At 40.0% G+C, this 14799-nt stretch overlaps 2 protein-coding genes across 2 annotated transcripts; both read right to left on the bottom strand.

Annotated features, from left to right (window-relative positions):
* Positions 1-624: 624 nt before the first annotated feature.
* On the bottom strand, positions 625-2307 carry LOC104452726 (60S ribosomal protein L24-like). The gene is made up of 5 exons (XM_010067194.3): positions 2175-2307; positions 1483-1558; positions 1293-1394; positions 1057-1205; positions 625-967 (listed from the first exon to the last, which is right to left on the bottom strand). Exons 1-5 carry the CDS (start codon positions 2183-2185, stop codon positions 808-810), a joined length of 498 nt encoding a protein of 165 aa, XP_010065496.1. The 5' UTR covers positions 2186-2307; the 3' UTR covers positions 625-807.
* Positions 2308-12882: 10575 nt separating this feature from the next.
* On the bottom strand, positions 12883-14559 carry LOC104452725. The gene is made up of 4 exons (XM_010067192.3): positions 14405-14559; positions 13616-13716; positions 13430-13490; positions 12883-13349 (listed from the first exon to the last, which is right to left on the bottom strand). The coding sequence occupies exons 2-4, from the start codon at positions 13702-13704 to the stop codon at positions 13119-13121; spliced, it is 381 nt and encodes a 126-aa protein (XP_010065494.2). The 5' UTR covers positions 13705-13716; positions 14405-14559; the 3' UTR covers positions 12883-13118.
* Between the last annotated feature and the right edge of the window lie 240 nt (positions 14560-14799).

Below are 14799 nucleotides of genomic sequence, written 5' to 3'. Positions count from 1 at the left end.
ATTCTATTTTCTAGAGTACATAAGTTTGTAGATACTCCAAACTTTAAATAATGTTAGCACAATATAAATGACAATACAAAAGAGCCTCCGTTTGTGACAACATTATTATGGTAAGATCAATGCCACTCTTTCTCACAACTCGATCCAAATTTATTCTACGAAACACCATACTTAGATATATAATAATAAAAAAATCTCAAATAAAATACACGATTGTTATTCAAGAAAGACTTGCATAATTTAAATTAAGCTAGTGCCAATTGAAGATCTAAATCGGCTTGACAAACTTGACAGCCTAAGCAAGTGCCAATCGAAGATCTAAATCGGCTAGACAAACTTCAGAGTCTAATCGAGCGGTATCGAGCATAACTGTTTTATTCTAATTTGTTAATAGTCCTATAAAATAGACAAGAAAATACTTAAAATTTCATATAAAAAGGGAACATATTCCAACTTATTTAGCTCTATCTTGAGTTTATTCATAAATTGATTCTAGCTCGAAAATCCAAATTCTCCGTTAGAGTCGAGCTCCTACACGTACGTCCGAAGGCAGAAACCTCATTTCAGAAACTAGCAAGTAATTCATACTGAAGAGCCTAACACTAATTATTTAGTGGACCAGCATAAGCAAAATCAGAAGCCCAAACTTTCAACTGATAATTCAGTTTACAGCACTGTCAAAACTTGCACTAAACAAAAACTAAGCGGTTCCGACAGAAGATACCGCAAAGATTTGACAAAATATACTGCTCAATTGAGACAGAAATCAAAACAAACAGTAGGTAATCTAGAAGTTTAAACGGGAATTCAACGTTTTCCGCCGCCACCTCCAAGCTTAGGGCCCTTAGAAGGTCCAGCACCCTTGGGCATGGCTCCCTTGGATTGTGACTTCGAGGACTTGGCCATCGTTTCAGCCTTCTTCGCCTTCTTCTCATCCTTCGTCTTCTTGATCCTTTCCTTAATTTCCCTGCAGTGAGAAACCAATATGAAAAACTGGTGAGTAGGGAGTGCAAACACACTCCATGGTGACAAGAGAAGAGCTTGTAAGTTATATACCTCAGAGCAGCCTCACGTGCAGCATCTCGAACTTCTGGCTTCTCAGCTCTCTTCTTCTGAATGACTTCCAAGGTGGCACCGACTATGGACCTGGAATACGGCTTCTTGGTGGCACGGCGCTTCTTCTTCACAGCCTCAGCAGCAATATCCTACAATATCAATGAAGGAGAAAAGGATATCAACATTCTGCCGTTTCCTCATAACCCCATAACCCGTCTGGCTGATGCTTTCTTCACCTTCTTGTGCTGCTTCCGGTACATGGCAGTCCACGTGAGCTTTGACGGCTTCAAGCGGTTGTGGAAGTACCTCTTGCATTTCGAGTTGACGAAGAGGAAAACCTACCAATGCAAAGCCAAGGAGCATTATTCACGAAAGGTACGACCGAGAAGGCCATCCACCACAAAGAAACCACGCAACAAGCCTCACCTGGGAATCCGAGCGGATAAATCTGATTCCCCTGCCAGGGTAAATCTTGGCACCGCTGAAGCGGCAAAGCTCAGTCCTATTATTCCAAAAGAAAAAGTCATTAGAAAACCAATCGATTATTCCGAATAAGCTACATTAGCACCAGCAAACTACAAAGGAAACATGCGAGAACCGCCCAGGAAGACAAATTGCACAGTAGCAGACAGAAAGACATCTTTCATCTCATCAGAGCTTGAGCTGCACACGAACATTCGCCGCGACCCCCAATTTCCCACGCCATCTACGGCTCAAAGGGTTCCAAACCCATATCTACTCTCTTCCTAATTCCCAAAAAAAACCCACAAAAGTTTCCTTCTTTCCCCTCAAATTCACGTCAACAGCAGAGCCGAGTCGAGCCCTGAAGATTCAGTCTGCGTGTTCGGCAGTTCCAGAAACGCAAGCAGAATCTCTCGCAACATGCACACACGCACGACCCCAAATCCCGAACAGTCGGCATTCAATCAATCGATCAAACAAAAGCTCCATCGCCAGGCATCAGCAGAACCCAAAGAAAACACAGGAAGAATCCCCTGATTCCCGTCAAATCACATCTAAACAATAAACCACCGAAATGACAGCATGCAGACCGATTCAACGACGGCAGAAAAAGCGGACCGACCAGAAAGAAATTGCAGGGAGAGAAAGGAACCTACTTGAGGACCATGGCGCCGGCGACAGGAGATGGTGGAGATGGAGCTTCTGCCTCGCCGCTTCTGCAGGGTAGAGAGGAAACCCTAATCGCCAAGCCTTAATAGCGGAGAAAAAGAAGCTAAATGGGCTTTAATGGCGCTTGATGGATGCAATTATTGGGCCTGTAAGTTACATACCAAATAGATGGGCCAGAAAAAAAGCCCATTTTGCTCACCATCCCTTGAAGAGGTTAGAAAATGAGGTGACAAGATCATATGAAATGCTCACGGAGGCTGTGGTCGGCAGCCAGGATAAAATTCCAAATAAGATAAAATTCCAAATATTCTACATTCGATGTCTATTCTAGATAAGATAAAGTTGGATACGAGAGGAATATAAAATAGATAAAATTAATCCATAGAAGAATTGTGATAAGTATGAATATGATTTCTAATAATCATAATAGAAAAGTTATTTTTCTCAAATAACGAGACTTCTTAAATTAACAGAATTAGAATTATATTTCAATATAAATAATATCTGAATTCTAATATGAGATTCAAAATAAAAAAGGACAATTTAGTTATTTTAATTTAATATTATTTTTATTTATACAGTGAATTTAATTCTATTTTATATATAAATTCAATATATAAGCTTAAATATATTTTTATATTATTACATTTTTAGGTATTTTAGGTATATTAGTACAATTTACTATTTAATAAAATTTTACTAGAGAATAAGGGAAGGGGAAGAAATAAATAAATAAATAAATAATTTAAAAACATAGGAAAATAAATTAAAAATAAAGCATATAAGAGTGTCGCAAGAGATTTTTACCATTTTCATTTATAAAATTTTTGATTAATTTATATTAATATAATGTGAATATATCCAACTCTATTACTGTAATCACCATCCAATAAATAAGATATAGCAAACACCATAGATTTCATATCATATCCTATCTAATCATATTAGGCTACGTCTAAGCAGTGCATGGTAACATTTCTGTTTCTCCCAATTTCTATTCTTTTGTTCCCCGGAACAAAAAAAGAAGAGAAACCTATTTGGTAAAACATTTGTTCCTGGAAACAATATCTATAATTTTTGTTTCCTGGGAATAGTTTTGAGAAACAAAAAAAAGTAGCTTCTTGTTCCTAGGAATAATTTCTAGAAATAAGTCAATTTTCTTTTTTTTTTTCTTTTGTTTCTCTCTCTTGCCACGGCTACCTCCAATCGCTTGGAGCCACTGCCAATCGCCGCCGCCGCCGCCATTGCATGACCGCCTACGGCTTACCGTCACCGGCGACCGTCGCCATAGAGCCCATCGGCCGTCACCGCCGCCGACCGCTAGCGACCGGTTGCAAAAGGCAGCGACCGATGGGCTCTGCGATAGCAATCACCAGTGACAGTCGGCTGCGAGCAATCGCGCAACGGTGGCCGCGGACGGCGGCGGTCGACGATCCGTGAGCAAGAATAAAAAATGAATAAATGCAAAAAAAAAAATTGTTGCGTTACCAAACACATTTCTACACTTGAGTGAATGGATTGTCAGCCATTTTGGATGGATGATAGCTATCGGGAATTTCTGTTGCGAATGTTCAACGAAGGAGATGAAGAGCTGGACGATAGCTACCGAACATTTTTGTTGCAGATGTTCCATGAAGGAGAAGAATGAGAGAATGGGAGAGATGGATTGAGACACCAACAAGAAAAGGATGTGGAGGCTTTCGGAGCACACGGGATAGAGATAGAGCTAGAAGACGATGGGGAAGATGCATGGGCTCTTAACACATCTACCCCATCATTTTCTTTGAGGAATTATATCGCACGTATGTTGCACGTATGTTGCACGTATATTGCACGTTTATCACATGTACATTATTATTTTGAATTTTTGGCAGTTCAACTGTTGATGACCGGCTTGCACCATATATCAAGACGGACCTGGCTCTAAGTGATTTACAGCTTCAACTCATGACAGGCATCCTTGCTATGTTCTCATTGCTTGGGGTGGGGTCAGCGACAGTGATTTCTGAGAAGTTTGGTCGTCGTTGGACAATTGTGATGGCAGAAGCCATATATTTCGTTGGGCCCATCTTTATGGGTTCGGCCCAAAATTTAACCATGATGCTGGTCGGCTGCTCCTTCGCCAGCCTCGACGTAAGCTTCGCCTTGACGATTGCCCCAGTCTACGCGACCGAAATCTCCCCTGCCTTCTCTCGTGGCATCCTAATCTTCTTTCCTGAGGTACTTATTTATTTTCATTTCATTTTTTTCCTTTCTAATTTTGTGGCATCTTTTTCATTTTTTTTTGTTTCCATCATTTAGGTGTGTATTAGTGTTGGCACTCTTTTTGACAATGTATCAAATTATATCTTCTTCAGACTCCTCCTCAAATATGCATGGCGTGTGATGCTTTTCGTTGAAGCAATCCCCTCGGTTGTACTCGTGGTTGCTTCATAGCTTTCCACATGCTAGAACGGGAGAGATGGGTTGGGACACCAGCAAGAAGAGGATGTGGAGGCTTTCGGAGCACACGGGATAGAGATAGAGCTAAAAGACGATGGGGAAGATGGGTGGGTTCCTAACACATCTACCCCATCATTTTCTTCGAGCAATTATATCACATGTATGTTGCACGTATATCACACGTATATTGCACGTTTATCACACGTATGTTCCACGTTTATCGCACGTACATTATTATTTTGAATTTTTGGAAGTTCAACTGCTAATGACCGGGCTTGCGCCATATATCAAGATGGACCTAGCTCTAAGCGATTTGCAGCTTCAGCTCATGACGGGCATCCTTGCTATGTTCTCATTGCTTGGGGTGGTATCAGCGACAGTGATTTCTGAGAAGTTTGGTCGCCATTGGACAATTGTGATGGCGGGGGCCATATATTTCATTGGGCTCATCATTATGGGTTCGGCACAAAATTTTGCCATGTTACTAGTCGGCGCAAGCTTCGCCAGCCTCGGCGCAAGCTTCGCCTTGACAATTGCCCCAGTCTACGCGACCGAGATCTCCCCTGCCTTCTCTCGTGGCATCCTAATCTCCTTTCCTGAGGTACTTATTTATTTTCATTTCCTTTTTTTCCTTTCTAATTTTGTGGCATATTTTTCATTTTTTTATTTCCATTATTTAGGTGTGTATTAGCGTTGGTATTCTTTTTGTCAATCTATCAAATTATATCTTCTTCAGACTCCTCCTCAAATATGCATGGCGTGTGATGCTTTCGCTGGAGCAATCTCCTCAGTTATACTCGTGGTTGCCTTTATAGCTTTCCACATGCCAGAATGGGAGAAATGGGTTGGGACACCAATAAGAAGAGGATGTGGAGACTTTCGAAGCACACGGGATAGAGATAGAGCTAGAAGACGATGTGAAAGATGCGTGGGCTCCTAACACATCTACCCCATCATTTTCTTCGAGAAATTATATCGCACGTATGTTGCACATTTATCGCACGTACATTATTATTTTGAATTTTTGGCAGTTCAACTGCTGATGACCGGGCTTACACCATATATCAAGACGGACTTGGCTCTAAGCGATTTGCAGCTTCAACTCATGACAGGCATCCTTGCTATGTTTTCATTGCTTGGGGGTGGTGTCAGCGACAGTGATTTCTGAGAAGTTTGGTCGTCGTTGGACAATTGTGATAGCGGGGGCCATATATTTCGTTGGGCTCGTCATTATGGGTTCGGCCCAAAATTTTGCCATGTTGCTAGTCGGCGCAAGTTTCACCAGCCTCGGCGCAAGCTTCGCCTTGACGATTGCCCTAGTCTACGCGACCGAGATCTCCCTTGCCTTCTCTTGGGGCATCCTATTCTCCTTTCTTGAGGTATTTATTTATTTTCATTTCCTTTTTTTCCTTTCTAATTTTGTGGCATCTTTTTCATTTTTTTGTTTCCATCATTTAGGTGTGTATTAGTGTTGGCACTCTTTTCAGCAATCTATCAAATTATGTCTTCTCCAGACTCTACCTCAAATATGCATGGCGTGTGATGCTTTTCGCTGGAGCAATCTCCTCAGTTGTACTCGTGGTTGCCTTCATAGCTTTCTACATGCTAGAATGGGAGAGATGGGATGGGACACCAGCAAGAAGAGGATGTGGAGGCTTTCGGAGCACACGGGATAGAGATAGAGCTAAAAGACTATGGGGAAGATGCGTGGGCTCCTAACACATCTACCCCATCATTTTCTTCGAGGAATTATATCGCACGTATGTTGTACGTATATCGCACATATGTTGCATGTATATCGCATGTACATTATTATTTTGAATTTTTGGCAGTTCAACTGCTGATGACCGGGCTTGCGCCATATATTAAGACAGCCTTGGCTCTAAGCAATTTGCAGCTTCAGCTCATGACGGGCATCTTTGATATGTTCTCATTGCTTGGGGTGGTGTTAGCGACAGTGATTTCTAAAAAGTTTGGTCGCCGTTGGACAATTGTGATGGCGGGCGACATATATTTTGTTTGGCCCGTCATTATGGGTTCGGCCAAAAAATTTGCCATGTTACTGGTCGGCTACTCCTTCGCCAGCCTCGACGCAAGCTTTGCCTTGCCGATTGCCCCAGTCTATGCGACCGAGATCTCCCCTGCCTTCTCTCGTAGCATCCTAATCTCCGTTCCTGAGGTACTTATTTATTTTCATTTTCTTTTTTTCCTTTCTAATTTTGTGGCATCTTTTTCATTTTTTTGTTTCCATCATTTAGGTGTGTATTAGCGTTGGCACTTTTTTTGGCAATCTATCAAATTATATCTTCTCCAGACTCCACCTCAAATATGCATGGCATGTGTTGCTTTTTGCTGGAGCAATCCCCTCGATTGTACTCGTGGTTGCCTTCATAACTTTCCACATGCTAGAATGGGAGAAATGGGTTAGGACACCAGCAAGAAGAGGATGTGAAGGCTTTTGGAGCACACGGGATAGAGATAGAGCTAGAAGACGATGGGGAAGATGTGTGGGCTCCTAACACATCTACCCCATCATTTTCTTCGAGGAATTATATCGCACGTATGTTGCACGTACATCGCACGTATGTCGCACGTATATCGTACGTACATTATTATTTTGAATTTTTGGCAGTTCAATTGCTGATGACTGAGCTTGCGCCATATATCAAGACGAACCTGACTCCAAGCGATTTGCAGCTTCAACTCATAACGGGCATCCTTGCTATGTTCTCATTGCTTGGGGTCAGCGACAGTGATTTCTGAAAAGTTTGGTCGCCGTTGGATAATTGTGATGGCGGGGGCCATATATTTCGTTGGGCCTGTCATTATGGGTTCGGCCCAAAATTTTGCCAAGTTGCTGATCGGCCGCTCCTTCGCCAGCCTCGGTGCAAGCTTCGCCTTGACAATTGCCCCAGTCTACGCGATCGAGATCTCCCCTGCCTTCTCTCGTGGCATCATAATCTCCTTTCCTGAGGTACTTATTTGTTTTCATTTCCTTTTTTTCATTTCTAATTTTGTGGCATCTTTTTCATTTTTTTTTTGTTTCCATCATTTAGGTGTGTATTAGCGTTGGCACTCTTTTTGACAATCTATCAAATTATATATCTTCTCCAAACTCCTCCTCAAATATGCATGGCGTGTGATACTTTTCGCTGGAGCAATCTCCTCGGTTGTACTCGTGGTTGCCTTCATAGCTTTCGACATGCCAGAATGGGAGAGATGGGTTGGGACACCAGCAAGAAGAGGATGTGGAGGCTTTCGGAGCACACGAGATAGAGATAGAGCTAGAGGACGATGGGGAAGATGTGTGGGTTCCTAACACATCTACCCCATCATTTTCTTCGAGGAATTATATCGCACGTATGTTGCACGTTTATCGCACGTACATTATTATTTTGAATTTTTGGCAGTTCAACTGCTGATGACAGGGCTTGCGCCATATATCAAGACGGACCTGGCTCTAAGCGATTTGCAGCTTCAACTCATGACGAGCATCCTTGCTATGTTCTCATTGCTTGGAGTGGTGTCAACGACAGTGATTTCTGAGAAGTTTGGTCGCCGTTGGACAATTGTGATGGTGGGGGCCATATATTTCGTTGGGCCCGTCATTATGAGTTCGGCCCAAAATTTTGCCATGTTGCTGGTCGGCCGCTCCTTGGCCAGTCTCGGTGCAAGCTTCGCCTTGACGATTGCCCCAATCTACGCAATCGAGATCTCCCCTACCTTCTCTCGTGGCATCCTAATCTCCTTTCATGAGGTACTTATTTATTTTCATTTCCTTTTTTTCCTTTCTAATTTTGTGGCATCTTTTTCATTTTTTTGTGTCCATCATTTAAGTGTGTATTAGCGTTGGCATTCTTTTTGGCAATCTATCAAATTATATCTTCTCCAGACTCCTCCTAAAATATGCATGACGTGTGATGCTTTTCGCTGGAGCAATACCCTTGGTTGTACTCGTGGTTGCCTTTATAGCTTTCCACATGCCAGAATCGCCGAAGTGGCTCATTAGGCGAGGCCACCTAGGCCTCGTCAAGTCCATCATTACCAAGACCGTGAAAATTCATAAAAGTAATTTGCAGTAAACTTCTTCACTCAAGCAAACGCGCCCTTATCCCAACAATTTTTTTTTTTAAATCGAAATTATGAACGTATGATGGTGTAGAAGATTGCTTTGATGATTATGCATCTGTATGATATACTTTGGGGTATTGAGCAATGTCATGCTCATACTTCATTCTATCATGCTGACCAGAAATAATTTTTCTGCATGGTCTTGATGAGCTATATAGAAACTGCTGGAAGCACTACAACTTGTCGTCCAAATTTCTAATCGAGAAAGGATTTGATAGAACAATATATGAAATCCTTTGATTTTTTTTTTATATCTTGTCAATTGTTTGGTAAATCGCGATATTAAAGTCGGATATATTCACATCATATAATGTATATTTTGTTGATACAAATGGCATGTCGTTATAATGAACCTAAATGTTCATAAACAAATATGGTGAAAATTTCTCGTAACACTATTTCTTAATTTTTATTTTTCCTCTTTTTTTTTGTTAAAGATTTTTTTTCCTCTTATTTATATTATTTTCTTTATTATTTCTTTTTTCCCCTTTCATCATTCTTTAATAAAATTTTATTAGATAGTAAACTGTACTAATATACCTAAAATACAAAAATACAAAAATATATAATAAATATAAATATCTAATTTATAGATTGAATATTATAAGATAGAATTAAAGTTGAATATATAAATTAAAATAAGATTAATTTAAAATAAATTTCTATTTTTAATTTTTAATTTCTTAAATTAGAATTCAAATATTATTTATATTGAAATATAATTTCAATTTTGTTAATTTAATTAGTTTGTTATTCTAGAAAAATAACTTTCCTATTATGGATATTAGAAATCTTATCCACATTTATCCCACCTCCCCCATGGGATAATTTTATCCTGCCTATATCCCCTTATATCTGACTTTATTCTATCCTGAGCGAGCACTAAACGTAGGATATGATAAATCATATCATATCTCAAATTTTATCCTAATTGCCAAATGCAGCCTCATAGTTAGAAATTCGGATAACCAAACGTAACCTAAGAGTTTTTGATATCGCCTGATGAATTAATATTGCGAGCCGTTCTTATTGGGATTGAGGGATCGAGGAAAGTGGAAATTGATAATCCCCTCAATCAGATTCTTAAAAAAAATCAAAAATATAATTGATTCTTAAAAAATAAAAATAAAAATGAAATAAAGTTCTAAAACATATCAATCCAATTGGTGCAATTTAAGTTATTCTTGGTTTAATTTGGTTATTGAAATATATTGATGTGGCTTTTTTGTTCCTTCATTTAGCACACATGCCGCTAATGTAGCGCCACCAAGTGTCATATTAAAAAAATAACTTGAAAATTCCAAAAAAAAAAAAATGAAAGGTTTTACAATAAAAGGACTATAAAAGAAAAAGAAAAGATTAGAATTAAGGGGGAAAAGCTAATTTTTTTTTTAAAAAAGCCAAGGCACATTAGGAAGCTCAAGCAACCATGGCCCCAAGATCAGAAATTCGAGTGGGCATGGACCCGAACTCGAAGAAGCTCTAGCTACCATGGCTGCAAGCTCCAAATCTCCTTCGTTCCATAAGCTTTATGAAGCTCAAGCAATCATAGTCAAGCTACAAAGCTTGAGTCGCCATTGTTTTGATCTCGTGTTATGGACCAAAGGTTGTCAAGGCTCTGCAGGCTAAGGAGATGGCCAAGATGATCGAGATATGCCTCAAAGCTTCTTGAGGTCTAAGGTTCTCATGAGAATTCCAGAGTACTCTTACAGAGTTAAAAGGAAATGTATATATATATGTGTGTGTGTGTTCTTGAGAATTCTTATTCAAATGGGTTAATTAGTAGATTGGGAGATTGGATCTCCATTGTTGGATCAAATGAGCGATTAGTTGTCTTAGCAAGAGGGGCTCAACTATATATAGGTTCCCATCATTTGTATTTTTTCAAGCGATTGAGCAATAAAAACTAGTCTGTCCTAGAGTTTCTCTCTCTAGTCAAGCGACTCAGGTAAGGGTGAATGAGTCATTTGGAGCCTAAGCGGCGGTCCATCAGAAGCTGAAGGAAAGGACACCGCCAAGGAGGCCAGAGGCCAACAAGTTCATATGGGGCATTAAGGAATGCTTCAATACTATATGGATCCCATATTAGATTGATTTAAAGATCACAGACAAATTAAACCGAACAGATTAATCATGCAAGAGAGTGAAATAAAGAGAGGCATACTTGAGGCCCATGGTGGTGACAAAAACCTATGAAGTATCGATACTCTCTTGAAGCCTTCACAGTTCATATCATGTCGAACACTCCAACACATGTTCAACATTCTCCGACACTCTTCGACACTTGATTAACATGTGTTGGAAAATGCGATACCTGATCAACTCTCCCGACACTCTCGCGAGGTCAATTTTAAAAATTATTAATAAATGAGGGTCAAAATGTAAATATGAAAAATATAATAAATAATAAATAGGGAAAAATTAAAACTTAGTCTTCTCTTCTCTCCCGACTCTCACTTCCCGTGATATATAATTCACCCCAAAGTTTGTTTTTTTATCTTCTTTTCCAATACGCTCGACACGCGAGTTTAGAATATGAAGTGTTTGCTTTTTTTATTTCGAAATTTTATAGATTATTAGAATGGAATTGAATTTGTCAAATCGAAACAATAAATAATGTTACCAAATAGTGGATTATTTTTTTAAGATAAATTTATTTTAGATTCTTTTATTATTATTATTTATTTATGAATTTGAATCAAATTAATTTATTTAAAATAATCATAAAAATAATAATTTTCCATGTATAAATAAAAATATACATTTAATATACAACACATCCCAACGTGTAGGAATTCTCTATTTTTTAAAAAATGGCATGTCGGTATGTTATGTTGTATTGTGTCATGTGTCGCGTGTTGATGTCAATATTACTTAGATGGAAACTGTGATAATTTTTTTTGCTGGTTGTAAAGAAAAATCCATATAGGGCAAGGAACAGTACTTTAAAAGTAAACCGGCCAGATTAATTATACAAGAGGTATGAATAGAGAGAGATCGGTCACGAAAGTTGGAAATGGAGGTGCGCCTCGCCCTTTTGCTAAATGGAGAAACCCTAATTTTGGCCTGCCAAACTTCAAAAGCGACAAGACGAAGCTAATGGCATTTTAACGGCTCGCATTTAAGCGACACGGCTATAGGGTTAGTGCCAAAGGAGGGGGGAGTGGCTCACCATCGATGTTAGGAACGAAAATTGTGAGCATTTTCTTAACACATTATTTTGTATAAGATAATTACAAAAAGGACATAAAAATATTATACGAATGTCAATTCTGTCATAAACTTTTTAATTTTGGCCAATTTAATTATAAACATTTTAATAGATAACCAATGTAGTTCCTCTGATCATTTTTTTGTCGGGAACGCTATTGTGGATGTTAGCCTACATGGCAAGGTCAACGCTCACATAGACTTCGCAAATTTTTTCAAAATTTTCCTAAGCAATTTAGGAGAATGTGTTAAACACATTTTTGTGGTCGAGCTTAAGTTAAAAAGATTACGGATATTTGCAAATAGGGCACTGGAGGCAGCATCAAGTGAAAGTGGAGCTCAAACATCTTGTGCCGGCATGAGTCGCGAGCCCAGCGAGCCATGAGATCGGCGAGCTCCATGGTGGAGCTCGCAGTGGCCATGGGAGAACAGGCCCCAATCTGGTCCGAATCAGGTCGCCAGCATCGATCAGACTAGATCTAAAGCAGCAGCAACCGTCACCGGCCTTGAGTCTAAGGTTGGTGACAACCGGGACAGCAGGATTTTGGACAAGGAAAATGGCAATTTTGTCAAAAAAATCATGGAGTTATGAGGATAGAATTTAACATGAAAGTGAAAAACTCAGAATCTGAAATGGAGATAGATATTTGAGACGTGGGTGCAAACTTCATAATGTTCTTTGTAATAATCTCTAAGCAGTAATGATCTCAAGCTTGACTAGACTCGACTCAATACACAGTAACTTCCAATCTTCTCCAGTGAAGCTTGAACTCAAAATGCATGCAAAACGGTTGACATATGTGAATTTGACTACTCAATAGAATCACGAGCTTGAACGGTTCAATCACGGGTTCGACATGGAAAAGCATACTTGACAAGCACAGAAAATGGGTGATGCCTGAGGTGCACCTCTCTGTCTAAAGTCAATTCTGAAATTAAATCCGCCAAATTTTTAATGGCGCACGTCCATTGTGCCAAAGACAGACTCAGTTTCATCTGTACATTAGTTGACTAAAAGGTCAACAAGTTATTTCCCCGGCGTTCAATTCAGCTAATGAGAAACCAGAAAGCATGCGGTAACCTGAAAAGGAGCCCACAGTGAAACACAAGGAACTCCCCTTCACATTCACGGCGAAGCCTGTCACAGTTCACTGGAGGCGGCTTCTCGAATCTGCGCAGCTTCTGAGGCTATGATCTACGGTTATGCAAGATGATGCAGAGTCAGTTAGGCTAGGCTCTGGTGCTACGGCATCTCCCCTTCCAGTTCTCAATCGTGATACCTCTGCTTTCAGCTTTCTTACATCCTCTAACATCTCTGACAGGACCCTGCGCAACTTGAGGACGCGTGATTCCAGCCGGTCCAATCTTTCATCAATATCCTACACAAGAGCAACATTATCACCTTTGTCCTATTGCATACATTGATGGATCATTATTTTCAGTTCAAATGGGGGCATACCAATTCTTCAGTGGTGTTATTGGGAACCTCTGTGGTCGTCTCCCTCGTCCTTTTATTGTTCCTATGAGAAAAATTCAAAAGGAAAGGCGATGGCATTGACTCGGTCAGAAGGAAAAATTTACTAATGATCTGTTCATGGGAGTGACGGAGTTCCACAAAAAAAAATATAGCAGGACCGAGAATCACCTAAGGCGTGGAGCAAGAACCTGACTTTTCTTAGGTCGGGTAACTGCAGCATCTTTCACAACAACCATTGTGGTCAAGTCGAAGCACATAAAATGCACAACCTGCAAGACAGCAAGGCACAAGAATGTGATTTTTTGCAGGTCACACAACCACAGCATCAGCCACATTGGGATCAAGAAGTCTGGCGATCATCTAAACACCTATATCAGTCCAACACAAGACACGCCAAGTATACTAAGGGCAAAAGCCGTGACACACTTCAATCCATCGTTCTATAGGGCTAGCCTAGCAATTTGTGTTCACATGTCACAATCGGGCATTCAAATTCAGTCGAGCCATTGTCCCCATAAACACAAAATTTCTTTATAACTACGCTACATCACTTGTGTCGATCAAATCCGCGTCACGTTTACATTCAATCGTTCACAAACCACTTAATTCGTATCAGAAATTACCAGCCCTACTCACAGTCCGCCGCATCACATAATATATACACCCTACTGTACCAACCTCAGAACACCAACCACCCCCACCTACCACCCACCCACCCGCCGCCACAACTGATGCCAAAACGACAAACAGGCAGATGTCCACGATCAAAAGAGAGACAACCCAGAAGACATCCCCAGTCCAAACCCAGAATTCATCAACCGCAGCCCACTAAACTCAATCACAAGCCAATCGAACCGGAATCAAGAAACCGACCCACGACCAGAAATCAATCTAGAGAACGATGCGAACAGGAGACCGACCATGACCAGAGACAACAGAGGAATCGACAACACTGACCGATGATGGGGAGCTCTCCTTCCTTCGTCGGAGCTCGGGAGGCGCGCTGGAATTTGGAGAGAGAGAGAGGGGGAGAAGATGGAGGCGTCGGGTTCGGGAAATTTTGAAAGCGGCGAGGAATGACAGGAGGCGTGACCTCAGCTATTTGTCTCTTTTAAGATTTCTTTTAATGACATAAATAACCCTCAACTTCCATCTAATATGCAATATAATCCCTAAATTTTAAATTTATTCAATCTATGTTCAATTTAATCTATAAACCATATGAAAATGATAAATATTGTCTCTGAAATTGAATTAACATTTTCATACAATTTAAGGATTAAATTGAATTGAACATACATTAAAATTTCATAGGCCATATTAAATAAATTAAAAGTCCAAAAATTGTACTT

This window comes from Eucalyptus grandis, chromosome 7, assembly GCF_016545825.1.
Source record: "Eucalyptus grandis isolate ANBG69807.140 chromosome 7, ASM1654582v1, whole genome shotgun sequence".
Classification (NCBI taxonomy): domain Eukaryota; kingdom Viridiplantae; phylum Streptophyta; class Magnoliopsida; order Myrtales; family Myrtaceae; genus Eucalyptus; species Eucalyptus grandis.
The sequence above is the reverse complement of the archived record's forward strand: the minus strand, read 5'-3'. Positions and strand labels throughout refer to the sequence as shown.

Coding starts and splice junctions, on each gene's coding strand:
- LOC104452726 (XM_010067194.3), bottom strand. Junction 1,206..1,292: donor ACCGGAAGCAGCACAAGAAG/GTGAAGAAAGCA, acceptor TTGATATTGTAG/GATATTGCTGCTGAGGCTGT. Junction 968..1,056: donor GCACGTGAGGCTGCTCTGAG/GTATATAACTTA, acceptor TTCTCACTGCAG/GGAAATTAAGGAAAGGATCA.
- LOC104452725 (XM_010067192.3), bottom strand. CDS start 13,704: ATGTGCTTCGACTTGACCACAATGGTTGTTGTGAAAGATGCTGCAGTT. Junction 13,491..13,615: donor GTTCTTGCTCCACGCCTTAG/GTGATTCTCGGT, acceptor TTTTTCTCATAG/GAACAATAAAAGGACGAGGG. Junction 13,350..13,429: donor ATAACACCACTGAAGAATTG/GTATGCCCCCAT, acceptor GCTCTTGTGTAG/GATATTGATGAAAGATTGGA.